The sequence below is a fragment of the Drosophila melanogaster genome, chromosome 3L, assembly GCF_000001215.4.
Source record: "Drosophila melanogaster chromosome 3L".
In the NCBI taxonomy this organism is placed as follows: Eukaryota; Metazoa; Arthropoda; class Insecta; order Diptera; family Drosophilidae; genus Drosophila; species Drosophila melanogaster.
The window spans coordinates 17421575-17438856 of NT_037436.4; the positions used below are offsets into that span (position 1 = coordinate 17421575).

The 17282-nt window shown below is 45.4% G+C and overlaps 8 protein-coding genes across 11 annotated transcripts; 2 read left to right on the forward strand and 6 right to left on the reverse strand.

Moving 5' to 3' along the window:
- Positions 1 to 212: 212 nt before the first annotated feature.
- On the reverse strand, positions 213 to 3643 carry Sec3 (Secretory 3). The gene is made up of 6 exons (NM_140719.4): positions 2872 to 3643; positions 2586 to 2813; positions 2078 to 2527; positions 1524 to 2005; positions 960 to 1467; positions 213 to 881 (listed from the first exon to the last, which is right to left on the reverse strand). The coding sequence occupies exons 1-6, from the start codon at positions 3523 to 3525 to the stop codon at positions 534 to 536; spliced, it is 2670 nt and encodes an 889-aa protein (NP_648976.2). The 5' UTR covers positions 3526 to 3643; the 3' UTR covers positions 213 to 533.
- A 259-nt stretch (positions 3644 to 3902) lies between these two features.
- On the forward strand, positions 3903 to 4708 carry COX7B (Cytochrome c oxidase subunit 7B). Its single transcript, NM_144156.4, has 4 exons — positions 3903 to 3943; positions 4005 to 4066; positions 4336 to 4505; positions 4565 to 4708. The coding sequence occupies exons 2-4, from the start codon at positions 4021 to 4023 to the stop codon at positions 4619 to 4621; spliced, it is 273 nt and encodes a 90-aa protein (NP_652413.1). The 5' UTR covers positions 3903 to 3943; positions 4005 to 4020; the 3' UTR covers positions 4622 to 4708.
- A 3-nt stretch (positions 4709 to 4711) lies between these two features.
- Polr3G (RNA polymerase III subunit G) lies at positions 4712 to 5556 on the reverse strand. Its single transcript, NM_176344.2, has 3 exons — positions 5352 to 5556; positions 5154 to 5282; positions 4712 to 5096 (listed from the first exon to the last, which is right to left on the reverse strand). Exons 1-3 carry the CDS (start codon positions 5493 to 5495, stop codon positions 4734 to 4736), a joined length of 636 nt encoding a protein of 211 aa, NP_788522.1. The 5' UTR covers positions 5496 to 5556; the 3' UTR covers positions 4712 to 4733.
- Positions 5557 to 5730: 174 nt separating this feature from the next.
- Gorab (Golgin, RAB6 interacting) lies at positions 5731 to 7262 on the reverse strand. Its single transcript, NM_176345.3, has 3 exons — positions 7072 to 7262; positions 6288 to 6987; positions 5731 to 6230 (listed from the first exon to the last, which is right to left on the reverse strand). Exons 1-3 carry the CDS (start codon positions 7169 to 7171, stop codon positions 6014 to 6016), a joined length of 1017 nt encoding a protein of 338 aa, NP_788523.1. The 5' UTR covers positions 7172 to 7262; the 3' UTR covers positions 5731 to 6013.
- Positions 7263 to 7361: 99 nt separating this feature from the next.
- Positions 7362 to 11616, reverse strand: frc (fringe connection). 2 transcript variants are annotated; one of them, NM_001144490.3, is made up of 4 exons: positions 8543 to 11616; positions 8281 to 8485; positions 7803 to 8026; positions 7362 to 7729 (listed from the first exon to the last, which is right to left on the reverse strand). In NM_001144490.3, exon 1 carries the CDS (start codon positions 11399 to 11401, stop codon positions 10280 to 10282), a length of 1122 nt encoding a protein of 373 aa, NP_001137962.1. In that variant the 5' UTR covers positions 11402 to 11616; the 3' UTR covers positions 7362 to 7729; positions 7803 to 8026; positions 8281 to 8485; positions 8543 to 10279. The 2 variants fall into 2 exon arrangements, with proteins under 2 accessions (NP_001137962.1, NP_524126.1); NM_079402.4 differs by lacking the exons at positions 7362 to 7729; positions 7803 to 8026; positions 8281 to 8485 and having other exon boundaries at positions 10008 to 11616.
- On the reverse strand, positions 7362 to 12047 carry Coq4 (Coenzyme Q4). 3 transcript variants are annotated; one of them, NM_001259886.1, is made up of 5 exons: positions 12025 to 12047; positions 8543 to 8769; positions 8281 to 8485; positions 7803 to 8026; positions 7362 to 7729 (listed from the first exon to the last, which is right to left on the reverse strand). In NM_001259886.1, the coding sequence occupies exons 2-5, from the start codon at positions 8761 to 8763 to the stop codon at positions 7573 to 7575; spliced, it is 807 nt and encodes a 268-aa protein (NP_001246815.1). In that variant the 5' UTR covers positions 8764 to 8769; positions 12025 to 12047; the 3' UTR covers positions 7362 to 7572. The 3 variants fall into 3 exon arrangements, with proteins under 3 accessions (NP_001246815.1, NP_730270.1, NP_648977.3); NM_168732.3 differs by lacking the exon at positions 12025 to 12047 and adding an exon at positions 11976 to 12015; NM_140720.5 differs by lacking the exon at positions 12025 to 12047 and having other exon boundaries at positions 8543 to 11616.
- A 246-nt stretch (positions 12048 to 12293) lies between these two features.
- CG32176 (uncharacterized protein) lies at positions 12294 to 16397 on the forward strand. Its single transcript, NM_168733.2, has 6 exons — positions 12294 to 12563; positions 12615 to 12759; positions 12820 to 12882; positions 14750 to 14803; positions 14939 to 15969; positions 16033 to 16397. Exons 1-6 carry the CDS (start codon positions 12363 to 12365, stop codon positions 16282 to 16284), a joined length of 1746 nt encoding a protein of 581 aa, NP_730271.1. The 5' UTR covers positions 12294 to 12362; the 3' UTR covers positions 16285 to 16397.
- On the reverse strand, positions 12898 to 14857 carry CG12229 (uncharacterized protein). Its single transcript, NM_140723.1, has one exon. It carries the CDS (start codon positions 14671 to 14673, stop codon positions 12958 to 12960), a length of 1716 nt encoding a protein of 571 aa, NP_648980.1. The 5' UTR covers positions 14674 to 14857; the 3' UTR covers positions 12898 to 12957.
- Positions 16398 to 17282: the final 885 nt, after the last annotated feature.

Here is a 17282-nt window from a genome sequence, read left to right on the forward strand (position 1 = left end):
TTCGAGCACTCTCTCTCTCTCTCTCTCTCTTTAGGCTATGATCTATCTCTTTTGATCTTGAAGAGCTCTCTTTGACCTTAGGAGGCTGTTTGAATGTGCACGGTAGTAAATTAGAGTTATACTATAAAAGTATAAATACAAAAAGTCAAACTTCTATCTGTGATTTTTAAAAGCTGACGTACTAAAGATCAAGTAAGATCTCTAGAAATTCTACATTTTTATATATAAAATTTAGTTTACTCGCATTCTTGGACAAAAGTTGAGTATTGGCTATGTAATTTTAGCTTAGAACTTATACAATAATCAACTTCAATGGCTAGCTGTTGAAAAGTTCCCTTTAAGGCCTAGTCTCGTTGATTTTTCACTACGCGATCCCTCTCTCTTGGACGTTTCGAACATTCGCAGATCCACATCTGTTTAAATATACGCGCCATATATTTTGCAATCAGCAGAAACAGCGCTTTAAATACTATTGCACTTAAAAATAAAACCCGGTTGAACCGCTCCCTGACTTTCAGATTCCAATCCCTAGATCAGTGGGAGCGCGCTATGTCCGAGAAGAAGGCGAGTATGTCCTGAATGTTGAACTCCAGGTTGATCATGGCGCCGGCGTAGCACTTTTGGATGCGCTCCTCCAGGTAATTATACTGGGCAATGAACTCCTCCTGCATGGCATGCCATACCACTTGCAGCAGATTCTCCTCCTCGCTCAGGTGCTTTTCCACCTTCTTATATAGGTTCTCCAGTCCTTTCTTCACCTCTCGTGCAGGATACTGAGCGATCACCTTGCGGAGTTCCTGCTTGGAGAATGCCATCTGGTAGCTGATTTCCGTTTCCTTGACTCCCTGGGCCACCTTAAGTTGCACGCCTTCGAAGAATTGCTGCAAAGGCAGAACGGAAATTTATGAGATGAAGATCGACTTATCTTTTCTTCTGGAAGGTCATTGACTTTGGCTTACATTCAGTTTCTCCAGCGGCCGGCCGAAGTACTGAGTCACATACGCTTTTAGCGCATCGTTATAACACTTCTTGGCCTCCTTTTTCAGGGCGTCCAGACCAGGAACCTTGAGCTGGGCTAACAAAGCGTACATGTGGTGGTAGTTCTCCATGCGCACTACCTGAACTGGTGTCTTGGGGTGCTCCTGCGAATGCAGTTGGATGCCCTCAAATATGGCATTCACCAGCTGCAAGTACCACTTCTCCATGTCCGTTCGGCGATCCGATTTCCGAAATATGCCCTCTGCAGTTTGGGCAAAGTTTTCAAAGTTTTCCACATACGGCAGAATGGCCTTAGAACGTTTGTGCAGCTTTGCCTCCCGGATAGACAGTAGTTGGTTCTGCATAAAGCGGTCGAAGCTCCGCTTCACCTGCACCAAGGCGGAAGCGAAGGTCATGCTAAGAAAGGAATGTGTGTCCTGGGCGGACATGACGTGCTGCGTAAGTCGCACAAAAACGTACAGAGAGTAGCTACGAAAACAAATTTGTTAATTACTCCTTACTCCATTACTATATTGTTTACTTACAAGCTGTCTACACGCTCAAAGCTCTGGATGAAGCTAACTAGCTCTGGTTCTAGGCAACCGAAAAGGCCCATCATCAGTTTACGCACATCTTCGTTAATTTGACGGTCAATCCGCTTCTGCGGAACACCATCACCTGATGGCGAAACCGCTCCTGATATGATTGACTGTGTCATATCCACCGCCTTTTCCATCTCCAACGTAGTCTGTGTGTTCTTTGTCGTTGGACTAATAACGTCCATCTGAAAAAAGTTGATGCAGAAAAGCTGTTCCTGCAGGGCGATGGGTTCCAGCTCAGCTAGAACCTTTTCCAACAATGCATCAAAACGCATTCGATCCGCTGTCTCTACACCGGGACCCCACTGATCCCTGTTGATTCCCAGTGTGCCATAAGGTATTGTGGAAACTGCGGACTTTCTTGAAGACGTAGACATGTCCAGATCCTCCCGAGAATTACGAAGCTTTTCCGTCACCTGAATTTTAGCCTATAAAATAATCAGAAGTGATCGAGATTAGCTTAGATTACAAACTATTACATTTCCATGTTCATGTCTTACCAAATTGAAGAAGTTCCTCACATCCCTGTCATAGATCTTGCTCAGCGATGCTGTGTACACACGCATTAGACCATCGTAGGTCTTCCGATCCATGGCTTTTGTCCAGTGCATCAGCTCAGTATAAGGCGTCAGTTCCCGATGGACGTTGGAATGGTTAGGCAGCGTAAGTTCAGTGCTAGTCACCTGCATGTCTCCTATTTCATTGCCCAGGTGGATGAAGAGGTTGTTCATAAACCGACTGACCGTGGCAGAGAATTTTTGTTTCCACTTTTCAAAGCGCTTGCGTTGGTCCTGCACCGCCTCCAAACGCAGCAGAGCAGGATCTATATCGCTGTTCATTGCCTGTTGCAGGCACTGAGCAGCTGCAATGGCTGCTTTGCGTCCATTGGCGGTCTTTAAATCGGGTTCATCCAGAGCCTGCTGCTGGCTGTGCGGCAGATCCAGTTGACTCTGCAGAAGTAGCAGAATTATTAAACAGTATAAAATTGAGTACACTAAGAATACGCACTATGACTTTGTTGAGCTCCTTCATAAGCTTGATATTGTTATTGTTGGCAATTTCGATCATGGCATTTTTGCCTCCAATTTTCTCCATGGTTTCCTTGACATGCCCCAGAATGTCCTCGTAGCTATCAAGACGGTTTTCAAACTTATCCGCCTCGGAGATAGCATTGTCGATGTGTTCCATCATTTTCAGAACCTTCTGTTCCGAGGCAAGTACACTTTGCATATTGGCCTGCGAGATAAGAAATTATGAGTAATGTATACACGGTGGACAAGCCCAATTTACTAACCCCATCCAAATCGTGGAGCTCACGCGACAGCTGCTCTATGAACTGCTCAGCATCTTTAATGGCGAAGTCGCACTCGGAGAAAAGTTTGCCCAGCTCATTGGCCTCTTTGTCCGTCAGAGCGGTAAACTCCTGGGCCTCCTCCTCTTCGTCCTCCTCGTCGTCCATGTGTTGCGTCTTCTGAACCGCTCTGCCCAATGCCACCTTTTCCGGCGACTTCTCCGACAACCACGCTGCGGGCACATTCCGGAATTCCGCCCGCTGGCCACGCACGCTTTTTTGGATTTGGCGATTGAGCACGGCCAGAAAGTTTTGGCGCTCGTGAGGGTTAAGGGCGTACCATTTGTACAGCTTTTCCAACTGCAGATCGAACTCGTGCGTCTCGAACTGCTCGTTCCGGCCGTCAACCCACTTAATCTCGTCCAGCTGCCAGCTCCGCTTGCGCTTGTATTCGCCCTCGCGCTGCTCCGACTGTTTGATCAGGCACAAAGTGACCACGGGTACCGGTGGCGCCGTGGTGACAACGCAAAGGTAGCACGGCTTCTTGTCCTTCTTCTTGACCACCGTCACCACAGAAAGGAGGCGTTCTCCGGAGGCCAAGAAGAGTTCCTTCTGCAGCGTGTGCTTGATGTTGGCCATAGCGCCAATGGACAGCATGGCTGGGTATATCTTCGGGATGCACTGGTCTCGAATAAAGTCCTTTCAAGAATCAACAACTGGCCAGTTGTTTGCACTTGCAATTAGCAATTGGAGAACGCCTCCGCACCAACAGCTGATTTAACAGAGCTTCTGCAGAGGCGTTTACAGACTATCGGTTGGGGATGAGCGCATTGCGTGAGTGTTCTTTACGTGGTTAAAAGTCACATAGCAAAAATATGCTAAGACTACAGAAACCAATTAAAATGTATTAAATCATATTGTTATTTAAACATTTCAGTATAATAGATACATTGAAGGTTTCATCGCATCGTAGGTAATAACAAGTATGCAGCTCGTGATCTCATCCCAACTGTAGGGTAGATATTATTCTATAACAACACAACGGTCACACTGTTCAACACAAGGTAATCTTCGGGTGAGTTATAATGCGAAAAAGTATTGGCAGTGAAAATAAACCCATATTTACCCATTTCCAGCTACTTTCGAGCAATCATGTTGGTTAAGCACATTGTCAAGCAGGGGCTTCTGCTCAAGAACGGTGAGTTGGAGTGGCCCAACACCTCTTTTCAGCAAAACTGCTAACCTTAAAAATTACATAATGTGGATAAGCAAAGGGAGAAACTTCAAGGAACTGCGAAGGAATGGTTCACCCACCAATCTTCAGCATAGCCATGGATATTATCAGAATTAGCCAAACAGATATCGGAAGAAACTTGGATGAGATCATTAACCAAGTTGCATTTCGTTGGGATTACCCCCTTTTTAAAACCAATCACTTGAATATTCTTTCTTGTTCTCTCATTTCAGCTGGCGCTTTGTCGCGTGCCGCTTACCACGGTGGACATGGTCCCCACTCCACCATGAACGATCTGCCCGTGCCCGCTGGAGACTGGAAGGAGCAGCACAGCCAGAAGAACGCCAAGTACAATGCCGCGCTCATCACTGGCATTCTCGTCCTGGCCGGCACTATTGGATTCGTAAGTGGCTGCCATATTCCTTCCATCCCATATCGGTCTTATTGAAATACGCTTTGCAGGTGAAATCTTCTGGTATCATCCACTTCAACTACTACGCGCCCAAGAGCCTGGACTAAGCCAGCGTTCCCTTACGTGTAAATTAATCCAACATTTGTGTTAAATAAGCTTAAAGTGGCGACATAGTAAATCACAGATCCGAAAGTAATCAGTTCGATGGTTTTATTTGTCTCAGTAAACGGGACCATCGTCCAAGTTGTCGTCCTCATCATTGAAGGCTTCTCCATTATCAAAGTACGTTGCACCGTAGTCGTTGTCCTCGTCCATCTCATCATCCAACGCCGCCTCCGGATCTTCCTCCTCCTCCTGTTCGGAATCGGACTCTTGTTTGTTCTCGTCCTGCTCACCGCCACCTGATTTCAGTTCTTTCTGCTCCAGAACCTTCAGTCTGTCCTCGATGTTTGTCTTCTTGGTCAGCAGATTCGGCCTTGCATCTGCTCCACGACGTTTTCGACTGGAGATGTTTAGCTCTTGGGGCATGGCTTTGTAGTTAAAATCGGGTTGTGCTGTGAGCTTCATGCGCTCCATGGCTTTCTGGGGGTGTAAAAGCAGGATTATAAGCAGCTAATTTAAAATAGCCAGTATTATTACTTCTCGCCAGTCCTTGTGATCAAGGTTTTTTGCGTCCCGACTGGCGGAGATCATGTAATAGGGGGAATCTCGCATTCGGTTCAGAAAGTCCTCCTTCCACAGGAGCTGATAGTTCTGTGTGGCTGTTGTCTATCGAAGTAAAACAGGTAAAAAGTTGATCGATGTTTTTTAAACTAATGTAAATGGATTTGTACCCACTTCTAGGGTAGTGGGTCTGTTCAAAACAGGCGGAAATGTAGGTGGCGGCGCCGTCTGCACCGGCATATCCTTTGTGCATCCCAACATGGCCATTTGCTCCGCCGTGAGGGTGCCTGTCTTGCCGCCCCTTCCGCGGCCTGCCATTATAAATGCTTAATTTATTGTATTCTGTTTAGAAACACTTATTTCCGATTGTATTGTTCAGCTTGCACGTTTATTAAACTCTGAAAACGATCAGCTGTTGCCGCAGCTAACGGTGTTGCCACATAGTCAAAGCCAAACAATAACATTATTGAAGAATGTTCGCTTTTTAATACCCTTATTTTTATTTAGGTCGCAGTTCCAACTACTCAGTTTCAGTAATTACACTTTAATTTTACACATAACATATACATATTTTATTTGCAATTTGCACTTCATCACTTAGGCTATGAACATTAATTACATGCTAATATTAGAGCGCATTCGACATATTTCAGGCGTGTTTTATGTTTACAATTCCAATACAATATAGCCGATGGAAAATTAGTACATAATTTTCCAATTTAAAAAATATAATATTTCAGGGAGCAACAAATTGATACTTTTGGTCAAGTTAAGCAAACACCGCTGAAAATTCGAATTAAAGATGATTTGAAGTTGAATTTACACGTGTTACGTGTTTAGGGGCTTTGTTGAGTTAAATCAATCGGTTGGCAATCATCGGTTGGCGACAGACCCACTTTCTGCATCAATTCAGTAAGCTTTTGCGCTTTACGGTCCTCGTTGTGGGCAATTACTGTGCATAGATGCTCTGTGAGCAGCTCCTTCTTTTCGGATGCATTGTGCAGCTCTATCTTGGCCCGCAAGAACTGAGCCTCGATTTTGACGTATTGTTTTCTGTGTAACATAAATATTAATAAGGGAAACACACAAGTATTTGGCTTCGCCACTTACTCTACATTGGCAAAATGTATGCAGGCATTGTCGATCTGCTTCCTCAGCAGAGCTACGTCCACGGCCAGATCACTTTCCAGCTTGGACAGCTCGTGGCGGATCTCCTCGATCTTTCGCGACTCCGCCGCCGTCTTCTGGGTGTGCTGCTCGATGGCCTGGTACAGCATTTGCTTCTTCTGCTTGTTCTGCTCCTCGATCATGCGGCGATGCTGTTCGAAGTCCTTCAGCGAGATGCCCTTGAAAGGTGAGTCTGTGTTGAGGCGCTCCCGCGGCGAGGTGTCCTGGGTACTCGGCAGGATGCTGCCATCATCGGTGGAGCTAGTTGTCTGGCTGTCACCGCCGCTGATCTTCAGAATCGAACTGTCGTCGGTGGACGTTGTTTCAGCATCTGCATACGTGGCGGGAGTTTTCTTATCTCTAGCTGTAGCATTTCCATGGTAGAGTGCCTCTATTAATGAATCGGAGAGTGGGCGGTCCAAATTTAGCGATCCGTTCGCTACGTCATCCTCCGCCGCGGGAGTGGGAGTCGGTGGCTTTTCCGTGGGAGTCGCTGTTCCCGATTTGGTCTTCTTCGCCACATCCGGTTTTTGTATGGGTTGCTGTGGTTGCTGCTGCTGCTGCTTCCGTAACTGATCCGCTTGCCGGAAGATCTTATCGGGCATACGCCGAATGCCGGGTTGAATTCGGAGCGCCGGCTTCGCTGCTCACGCACACATAGGCAAAGGTTTTTATTATAAACAGATAATTGTTTACACGCTTTGGGGTTCATGCTTAGTGATCTAACCTGCTTCCAGACTCGCAGGCCTTTTGCCCACACCGCCCTCCTTCACGCCCGTTATCTTGAGGATCTCGTCGTGGCTAAAACCATTGAATTTCTCAGTCATGGTGTTTAACTTAGGGATAATTAGCCATTAAGACGATCGACCGAAAAAAACAAAACAACACATCAGCAAATGCAAACAGAACGAGTGGAGTTGCCACATCGGGTTAAGTTTTGATGCGATCATTCGCGGAAATTGACTGTTCTCACTGTGCTCAAATTCTAATATAAAAAATAATATAAAGTTTTTTTCTCGATCTTTAAATTATTTCGGCAAACTGCATCAACTTTTATATTTATTGCTATAATCAAATAATAATTTTCTTTGTAAGTGGAAACATCTACAATCAGTTCGACGTTACACGACGTTGCCAGATCACAATTCTACGATCGCGATAGGACTGCTCGATACTAATAGTCGATAAGTTCAAAATTTAAAAATGGGCTTAAAAATAAACAGCCTTATCAAGCTTTATTCAGCACAGTAATGCCCAATTCGGAGCGCAGCTCGTGGATGTTCTGCTCCCAGCGCTTCTCCCAGTAGACGGGCATCAAGGGCTTGGTCCGCTTGCCGTTCTCCAGGGCCCACGGCAAGTAATGCTTCAAGTACGCACGCCGCTGCCTAAGTGGAGGAGAAAATAAACAAACGCGTGAATGGGGAGCTATAATTAGAGAACCCAGTTCACTGAACTCACTTGGGACGTAGGCGAACTGCTCCGAATACCGCACCACCGTAGCACATGGGCAGGCCCGTGTTCAGAGCCTCCACCCACTTGACAGCCACCTCGCCCAGCATATTGGTGGGCATGTCCAGCACCGTGTGGATTAGGTCGTGGCATTCGCGATATCGCGTCATCAAGTAGGCCAACTTCGGGTCCTCCAAAAACCGCACGGCCATGCGACTGTCCGGCGTGACTTGCTGAAAATTGATTACCAAAATAATCGTTGAAGCGATGGACAAAAGCAATTATTATTTTATTTTCCATCTAAATATATCTTTTATATGCAAGTATGTTTATGAGACAATAATTTTTAAGATTTTCAATTGTTACCAACTTCAAATTCGACCATGACATTCACTGTCCAAATTCTCTTAGGAATGTCTTTGAACCAGATTTTCGTCGTTTTATGGTTACTAACGCTTTTTCTTACCGGATTCTTTGAACTACTTACATTATCTTTCAGAAACTTTACGTAAGCGGCTCCAAAGGTATCCGGTGGCAAAGTTTCCAGATACTTGAAGTCAATGGTGCTGGTGTGGATGCGGGGCTTATCAGCCATGATGCGCTGACCCTCCTCGCTGGCTTGCATGGTGTCCAAAATTGTCCATAGAGCATCCTCTCCAGTCGTCTCACCCAAACAGGCGATCATGTCATGACTTCATAATAATAATTAAGAGTTTTAAGAGATTTTTAAATTTCATCAGATGCCCTACCGTCTTGGATTCAAGAGCGCGGCAATGGAGGATCCTGCCCCCAGGAACAGCCGCTGGAAGGGCGATATCTCGATTCGCTCCTTGAGGTACTGACGCTCGAAGGCATCCAGAGGTTCCGCCTCGGGTGCTTCTGTGGCCACCGCTTGGCTATTAGCCTGGGCCAAGCGAAGGCCTCGTCGTAGGGCCAGCGGCTTTTGGAGACGCAAACAGCGTTGCATCATGATGATCTGTGGATTCATAGAGGAGATATGGGGAGGTGCACCCGGTGGTGACCTTATCAGCACGATCGTCGGCATCATCATCATTACATTATTATTATCATCATCATCATCGTCGCACACAAACATGACCCTGACTACCTGTCTTCGGTTAAAGCTGGTCCCTCGAGCCATACGTACGTATGTACGTGCCCACTTTCAATAGCGGCGAATATGAGCAAACAATTTGTCCATAATGTGGGTACGCGGTCGGGGCTGATGCTGACTAACAATTTACCTCACCGCACGGCTAAGTCTGTGCAAACCTGTTTCGGCTTCCTCATTACCTGTCCCCACTCCGAATCCCTCACTTCACCACCGCCCATCATATATTGCGGGCTCCCAAAATAACCCAAACAAAGTGCTGCCGGGGCACTAGCACCTCATTCTGCCGCTTTATGCCCGATTCAATGTCGTCATTGTTGTTTCTTTGGATAAATGAGTAGTCACCATTTAAAAGATAAGTTTAGCAACATATATGTGGGATATTTAAATCTTAATCTTTTGATAAGGAACTAGGCAGTTACCAAGTAAAATCTAATTCTAAGAAAATAGATAGCCATCTTAAAGTATACATACTTATTTCGCTAAAACAAAACAGTTTCAGCTGCGCAAATTTATTTACTTTTAAGACAAAGAAAAAGATTCTTCAGCACTACAATCTAAACAAAAGCCTTTTGAGGCAATTACCAAATGAAACGGAAAATAACACAAAATATCGGAAGGCGTACTATTCTAAAAAATACTATCACCACTCGCAATCACGTTCTTGGCTGATAATATTGTTTTTTTTTTATTCAACATAAAAACCCAAAATTTTGATATAGAGTAATCAGTAATCGAGCAACCTATCCAAAGCTTTTTACATAGTGATGTTGAGTGATGACGCTGCTGGATTGTCCGGCAATGCAGTACTTTGTTTTGTATTAATCTCAAGGCGCCAACGTGTTTGCTCAGAATAGATAAACAACAACCTATTAAGCACAAGTAATTGGCAAATCCCACAACGCAGTTCCACTACATTACTTATTTTACACAAAAAAGTAATTAGAAAAGCACGTGAGAGAGAGCAAGATGTCTGCTTAATTTGCAACGTCCGAGTTGTATGCCTTATCGGAGCAGGCAATCTTATCAATTATGACCCAAAATGGAACAGAAGACGGAACACAATTGTTTATCTGGCCCACCCATTCCGTAGGCGGAGGAGTGGAAGTCTGTGTATTTCTATTTCTTATGACACTTTCGATGCAGGAAACAGTTGCATGCAGACAAATGTACAAAGTGATTAAAATTACATAATTGCTAAATTACATTTTTATAGAAATATAGCTAGATATATGTACAGAGACGATGCGCTGTGTGGTTGTAGGAAAATCAAATACGAACGTTGTCGCGAATCGCAGATCGCAATTGAAGTACACAGTACGGAATACACTTAACATATCGTATGGCTTTGGCTTGAGTTTGAGCTAAGATGAAGCTAGACATTCTCGCCGCGGGTGCTGGGCAAGTGGTCCTGCTTATCGGGAGCCCGCTTCCGCCGAAAAGTGACGTACGTGTAGAGCAGACTAGCCAGCACGCTGATGTTGATCCCAATACAGTTGAGCCACGAGAAGACGTAGTCGCCTCCAATGAACATGCCCAGATATGTTACGCAGATGTTTTTCAGGCATCCCACAATGGTGGTGGTCAGCGCCGAGTTGAATTGCGTGCACAGGATGGTGCTGTACGATAGGATGAAACCCATAACGCAACTGAGCAGGAACTGCACCACAAACACTGAGTCATTCCATTGTTCAAAGTTCAGCGCCTGATCTAGATTCCCTGTAACATAGTTGAGGGCCAGGGCAGGCAGAAACATAAACAGCGAGTTGTAGTACATTAGGCCGTACTTTCCGATCTCCGAGGTGTCGAGTTTTTTCTTCACATATACGCCATTCGAGGCGGTCAAGGCGTTAGTGATCATCACATAGATGTAGCCCCTCATGTTGAAGGACAGATCATCAGAGGCGGCCAGCAGCGCTCCACCGATCATTGCGTATACGCTGACCTGAACCGCATTCGAAGGTCGCAGTCCCAGGATCTTGAGCTCCAGCAGCATGGTCATCAGGATAGAGAAGCGTCGTAGGGCTGCGAACATGGGCAGACTCAAGGTTTTTGTGCCACCCAGTCCAAACATCATGTTTCCCAGAAATATCAGTGGCAGCGGAAAGATCTTGGCGAAGGTATTCCTCTGCAGAGGGGGAAAGTTCACCAATTTCAGGCGCTTGCCCATGCCCAGGACCACAATGCTAGCAGTAAGTTGCCCGAGGCTGAGGAACAGGAACGAGGGGAAGTGGTAGGAGGTAAGCACCGTCTTGTTTACCACCGTAATCATGAAGGAGGACAAGCCATAGAACAAGGCGCTCCCGATCTTCTTGACGAACAACGCCGAGTCCTCGCGTTCCCGGTGACTCAGCTCCTTCGAACCGGATCCATCGAGCAGCGATGACCGATCCGCCGATCCGCCCATCTTCTCCTCCAGCTCCCTGTTTCCGACATCGCTCTCCGCCAGGAGCGGCTGCAAGTCCAGAGTTGTGTTGCCGCCGCGCGACATACTCATCGTATTTGCGGGAGTGCTGGTAGTTGAATTAAATCACTTTCGTCACTATCGTTTGTTCGGCGGCGACTATCTTGCGGCGCGCACATTTGCTCACTTTCTTCGGGGCCACTTTGGGGCCGGGGAGGAAGCGTTCCCACAGCACATTAACGAGTATTTGCTATTTTTACCGACGCGAAATCGCAGCCATTCTCCCCGGAACATATGTTCAGTGTGGCCGCAGCAGAGTTGTCAAAACACGCTCCCCAATGAAATAACCTAAATGTGCCATCACTGTTACTTAACAGTTTCTGTTACTTTTCTAGCGGCATGTCAAAAAAACAAAAATATAGAAAATGCTAAATATATATTGGACTAATGTGTTTAAATGTAACTTACACTAGTAACAGATCCCCATTAATAAAAGCCAAACTCTAAAATTCTGCCACAAGTACTATTTCTCACGTAACACCTTACTAACGGATTTCACATGATATCTACGACAAGAAACTGTTTGCTGATATAAAATTGCTATCACCGCTTTCCGTAAACACTTTTACACTGATGGATTACAAGTTCAATTAATACATCAACTTACCTTAACAATTTTAAGACAACTAACACTCCCACAATTTAATTCAACCTACACCGCTTGATAATCAGCTGTTCTGTACAAAAAACAATAACACTGTTAACAACAGCGCACAGTGGATAATACAGTCCTAAAGGCAATATACACCATTGTACATTTTTAATTATTGATTCTATGTGCCATTCCCTAGTATACGAAATAATTTTTATTAAATACATTTTCGTAATACTGCTCGTTTTTCTTTGCGTTTTGAATTTTAAAATAGAGCCATTCACACTAATCCCACAAAATTGTTGCCTTCGTCCCACTGTCCACAAGGTATAAATAGTAGTGGCAACGCTGCCCGAAAGACCGAAATTACTTGGTTTTTATTTTGACAACAAATTGGATAAAATGAGTGGCTTGAAGGCGAAAAAATCCAGCAAGGGCGACCAAATCCCCAAGCCCATTAGCATTAAGAAGGAGAAGATCGAGGAGGAACGAAAGCTGCATCCCATGTCCCATTACATAGACGACCGCCTGGAATTGGTGAAACAGATATTTGGGACCTTAAAACCGAAAACCATTTTGAACCTAGCCCCAGAGTTTCTAAAGGTGTGTTATAGTTCTTTTTATAAAAAGCTATTTATCAATAATTTCACGCAGAAAACGCCACTAGACGAAATCGAGGAACTTTGTCTGGAGGAGTTACTCTGCTTGTCTACGAAGCGGCTAAAATCCATAATAGAAAACACCAAATGTCCCACAGACACTGAAAGCTCCGAAGATTCCGATGTGGAGCACAAAGAAGGTATGTTGAATCACTTCCTTGCCCTATAAACCCACCATTCATTATAAAGTCTCATTTCAGAACACATCTCGCTAGAGGAGATATCATCCGACAGCGACATCGGAGGTCAGGAATCCCGAAAAAGTGAGTTGGTGGCATAAGATACATTTAATTTAGAGTTTATTATCTGTGTAATCTGCACAACTGCACGCCGTAAAGTTATCCACCGTACTTAAACTTCTCGCAGGCAAAGAGCGGCGACACGTAAAATGCCCGCAGGATGCAAACATCCTCTCCTATGCCGATGACCACGTTATCCTTATCCTCTTTGCCCACCTCCAGGGTAACTACAAAGTCTCCAACCTCCAAGCAGCCCTTCTTCCTCATAAAGTCCACTCCAAACTCAATCGGACTGTAGCTGCACTCGTTGAGATCCTTGGTGTAAAGAACCGGGTGCATGTTACGGCGCAAATGAAGCGCACGAGCGAGCTCCACCTTGCAGGTAATGGTTTCCGCATCATCTGTCTCCTCCAGCGGCACCATCACATATACTGGGCAATAGATCTCAATACGCGAAAGGGCCACGCTGGCGGTCTCGCAAGTGGTGAACAAAAATATGGCTTGACACTCAATCGAGCTAATTGTGCGGATAATAAAATTCACAATGGTCTGGTATGAGGTTAGGATGCTCTTCAGTACCATCTTATTCTGGACCGCGCCAACACGATAATCTTTTATGGGCATCAGCTTTTTGACTATCAGCGGATATTTGTTGCACCATGGACTTTTTTGGATGTGAATAGCGTCGACCTTCCACAGGAAATCGTGCAACTCAAATCGCTTAAAATCACTGCAACGCTCCAGCGGAACAGTGCCAATGACTGGCTTCTTCTGGCACTGCGAAATCGGAAGCACGTCCTCCATAATGTAGTTATATACGCAACAGTTTACGTTGAACATGTCGGGTATCCAAATGTAGTCCACAAGCTTAATGATGCCTAGCAAATCAAGCATGTTACTTCGCACATACTCGAAATCTATCATTCCGATCAACTTAAGGTTGAAGTCCGAGTTCAAGGTCTGCCGCACGGCACGAAGAAAGCTCTTGCATCGTATCTTGGGCAGAACCACATAGTTGGCATTCAAAGACGCGGCCATCTCAAGGTCCTTCATGTACAGATCGGGATATAGGTCCGGATCGAGAGCGTGGCACTGTCTAGGAAGCTCTATAAAGTCGTAGGAGGCTACCAGACCGGCATCTATGATCATCACGGTTAGTGCTTCCCGCAGGGTCTTCACCACCTTACCTCTAACTTCACGTCCGATCATCACAATATCGCCCAACTGAACGGAGGCGAGATAACACCGCAGATTGATTACGTACACTATTTCTTTAAAGCCTTTGTAGCGGTAGGACTCATCCGTGGTGAGTGTGACCACCCCACCTCGTGCCAGCATCACGGTGCAGTTGTTCCTCAGTCTCCCAACGCGACAGCACTCGCCGTTAATCTCCAGAGCCAAGCCAGTTGTCAGACGTAGTTCCCTCTCTGCAGAATGCGCCGATATCGCAATGTTCATGGTGTCCAAAATGGCTTTCAGTTCATCGGGCTTGTTGCCCACCGTATCCACGTGAAAGGTGTAGGTTCCATTTTCCAGCATACGTCGCAGCTCGTCGTGAGTGGTTTCCGTCACCAGCTTGGCCACAAGACCCAAATGATAGTATCTCTTCCGTTTTCGCCGTCTGGCGTGCTTCTCGTGAGCCTCGCATGCCGCTTTGAAATCCTTTAAACGCTGCTCCAGGTCATGTTGTCCATTAAGACGCACCGTAAACTTCTCCAGACGATTCTCGTCTTCCGGCTGCTCCTCCTCCTCCCCCTGATCCTCACCTGTCTGACTGTCTAGTTGCGGCGTTACTTCTTTCTGGTTGATCGGCATCCTGGCGTGCAGTTAATTTATGTATACTTTAGCACAATTTGTAATGCAATCTGTGTCAATCTTGTCTGATTTTCAGCCAAGAAGAAGCTTAGATCCAAGAAAACGAACAATGGGAATGAAAACAAAGAGTGTAAGTACAAACTTTACGAATGTATAAAAACTAATCGAAATCGACCGAAAGTATGATAACAACAGCCATCTGAGACTGTGCGCCCGTTTGACGGCAAATTTGTTCAGGTTACTAAGGTATTCTTTTCTCCCACAGCGGGTGGTCAAATGAGCGTGCTGGAACTGTTGGAACTTCAGGCACGTGCCAGGGCCATCCGCTCCCAACTGGCAATGGAGCCAATCACCAAAATAGAGGTCAAGTCAGATGATGATATTGACGAAGTACCAGTGGAGAAAGTACAGCGAAAGGAAAAGGATAAACGCAGCACTAAAAAAACGGATTCGAGCAAGCGCAAATCGCAGGAATCAGCTAGACCAACATCTCCATCCCAGCCTGATAGCAGCAGCAAGGAGCAGGAAGCGCCCCGCAAAAGAATCAAGATCAAAAGAAACTATAGGCGGACTTCAAAGTCGCCAGAAAAGGAAGTCAAACCTCCAACATCTACTACTTCATCCGAAACTTTGGTTGCATCTAACGATTTAAACAAACTGCCACGTTCCAAATCACGTTCAGCCTCACCAGATGTGATACCTATACAAACGGAACCCGAAACACTGCTGATCAGCGACAGTACGGATGATGAGGCCACCAAAAAGAAGACAACTGAAACAACTACAACTAAGCAAGTCGAATCGGACCCACCAGCCCCAGTCGTTGAGAGCGAGCCAGAGGAGGGAGAAGTGCGCGATGAACCCGAAGAGCCAGCTAAGGTAGTTGACCCAGCCAATCCAGATGAGCCAACAGAGTCAGAAGCAGCAGCTATTTCGAAAGAACTGGAAAGTAATAAGCCAGAAGTATCGGATACGTCTGATAAGCTAGATAAAACAGGGGATAAGGAACCACCGTCGGAAGAAGCTCTCCCAGCTAATCCCCCTGCAGAGCCAAAGAAGCCGAGTGCAGCCGAGCCAACTGCCCTTGACGACGAAGATCAAAACGACGACGTCATTTCAATAGGTGGGGATCTAGAAATGATTGAGGAAATGACGAAGGATGACGATTCACCTTGGGTAAGCATTAAAAGCGAGAAAAAGGAGAAGATGCAGGATCCTGAGGAACTGGACAACGATGTCATATCCCTGGACACAAGCGAGGATGAACGCGACAAACTACAGCAGGCAGACTCCGAGGTATTTTTAAATGCTCCTCAAAACAGTACCTTTTTTTCAACACAATAATCCTTTTGTTTGTAGTCCTGGCGTTCACGCTACATGAAGAGCTCCAAGGTCAGCCAGGTGCTGGCCGAATCGCGTTTGGGAAAACGCGTCCGTGACAAGCTCAAGAAATCGAAGCGCACCAAAGTCACCGCCGGCGAGGAGCAGGCCAAGGTTGAAAAGCCGGATTCATTTACTTCCAAGCATGAAGACGGATCCATAGAGCAATACCAGGAGCTTCTGCAGCACCGACAGCGTAAAACTTCAAACAGTAGCAAGGGGGATAAATAAGTTTAGCCGCTAAGGGCGGGATTTATTGAAAAGTCGCGTACTGACGCACGGCCCTAGTTTATATGGCATATAAAAAGTCAAATAAAAATTTGCTGTCCTCGGGGGCGGAAGGCAACAAAAAATTTGAATATATCGTGCTAAGCGGATATTTAATTTCTTATTCGTCTTTTCGATACTCTATTCGTGTAGAGTAAGTATACGTTGTGTAGAAGTAGTTGCTTTTTATAAATATAATTTTAAGCCATCGTTTTTAGTTTGAGTAACAAGCCGTGTAAGGGTTGAAAAAGCCGTGTAACGCAGTTTTTGGATTTAGTATTTATTTAAATTGAATTCATATATATTACTTAAAAAGATTTATTTATGTATTCGATGCGTCGACATGTTTATTTGTAGTTTTCAGCTATGTTTTGTAGTTTAAAAGAAAATGCGATAACTGTGCTTTTTTGTTTAAGAAGAGTTTGCGTGAGCTGAGCAGCCTGGAATAGGCAGTTAAACGAGCCGCACGAAGGTTACGCTTGTGCATTGATATTACTTGTCATAAACAAGCTAAAAAATCATTGGGTACGCATTTAAATGGAAGGGTTTTGGTTTAACCCAGTTTCGGCTTCCCACCCGTTTTTCTATACATGTAAGGGATTCAGCTCCACCCGCCGCTTTATCATCGACTTTGCTCAATTTCTAATCATGCGGTTGCAGAACATGTCCACACCACTCTACACTTGAGTCTACTCCCACCACTTTTCACTGTTCTCCTTGCTATTCCACTCGACTCGATTTGTTAGCCACCCCAGTTCGGTGTTACTGGTCTGGTCACTGGACTATATCTCAATTATGCTGCTGGGGGGCGGCGGTTGAAGCGTGTTGCACCATAAACGATGATTGTTTTATCAGAGACTCGGGCGTGTTGATAAACTGTTTTAGCAACAACAACAAAAAATGGTCCGGAGAGTTGTTCTCTGAGTGTCATTTTTATATTTGGCTTATCTAATACGCATGTC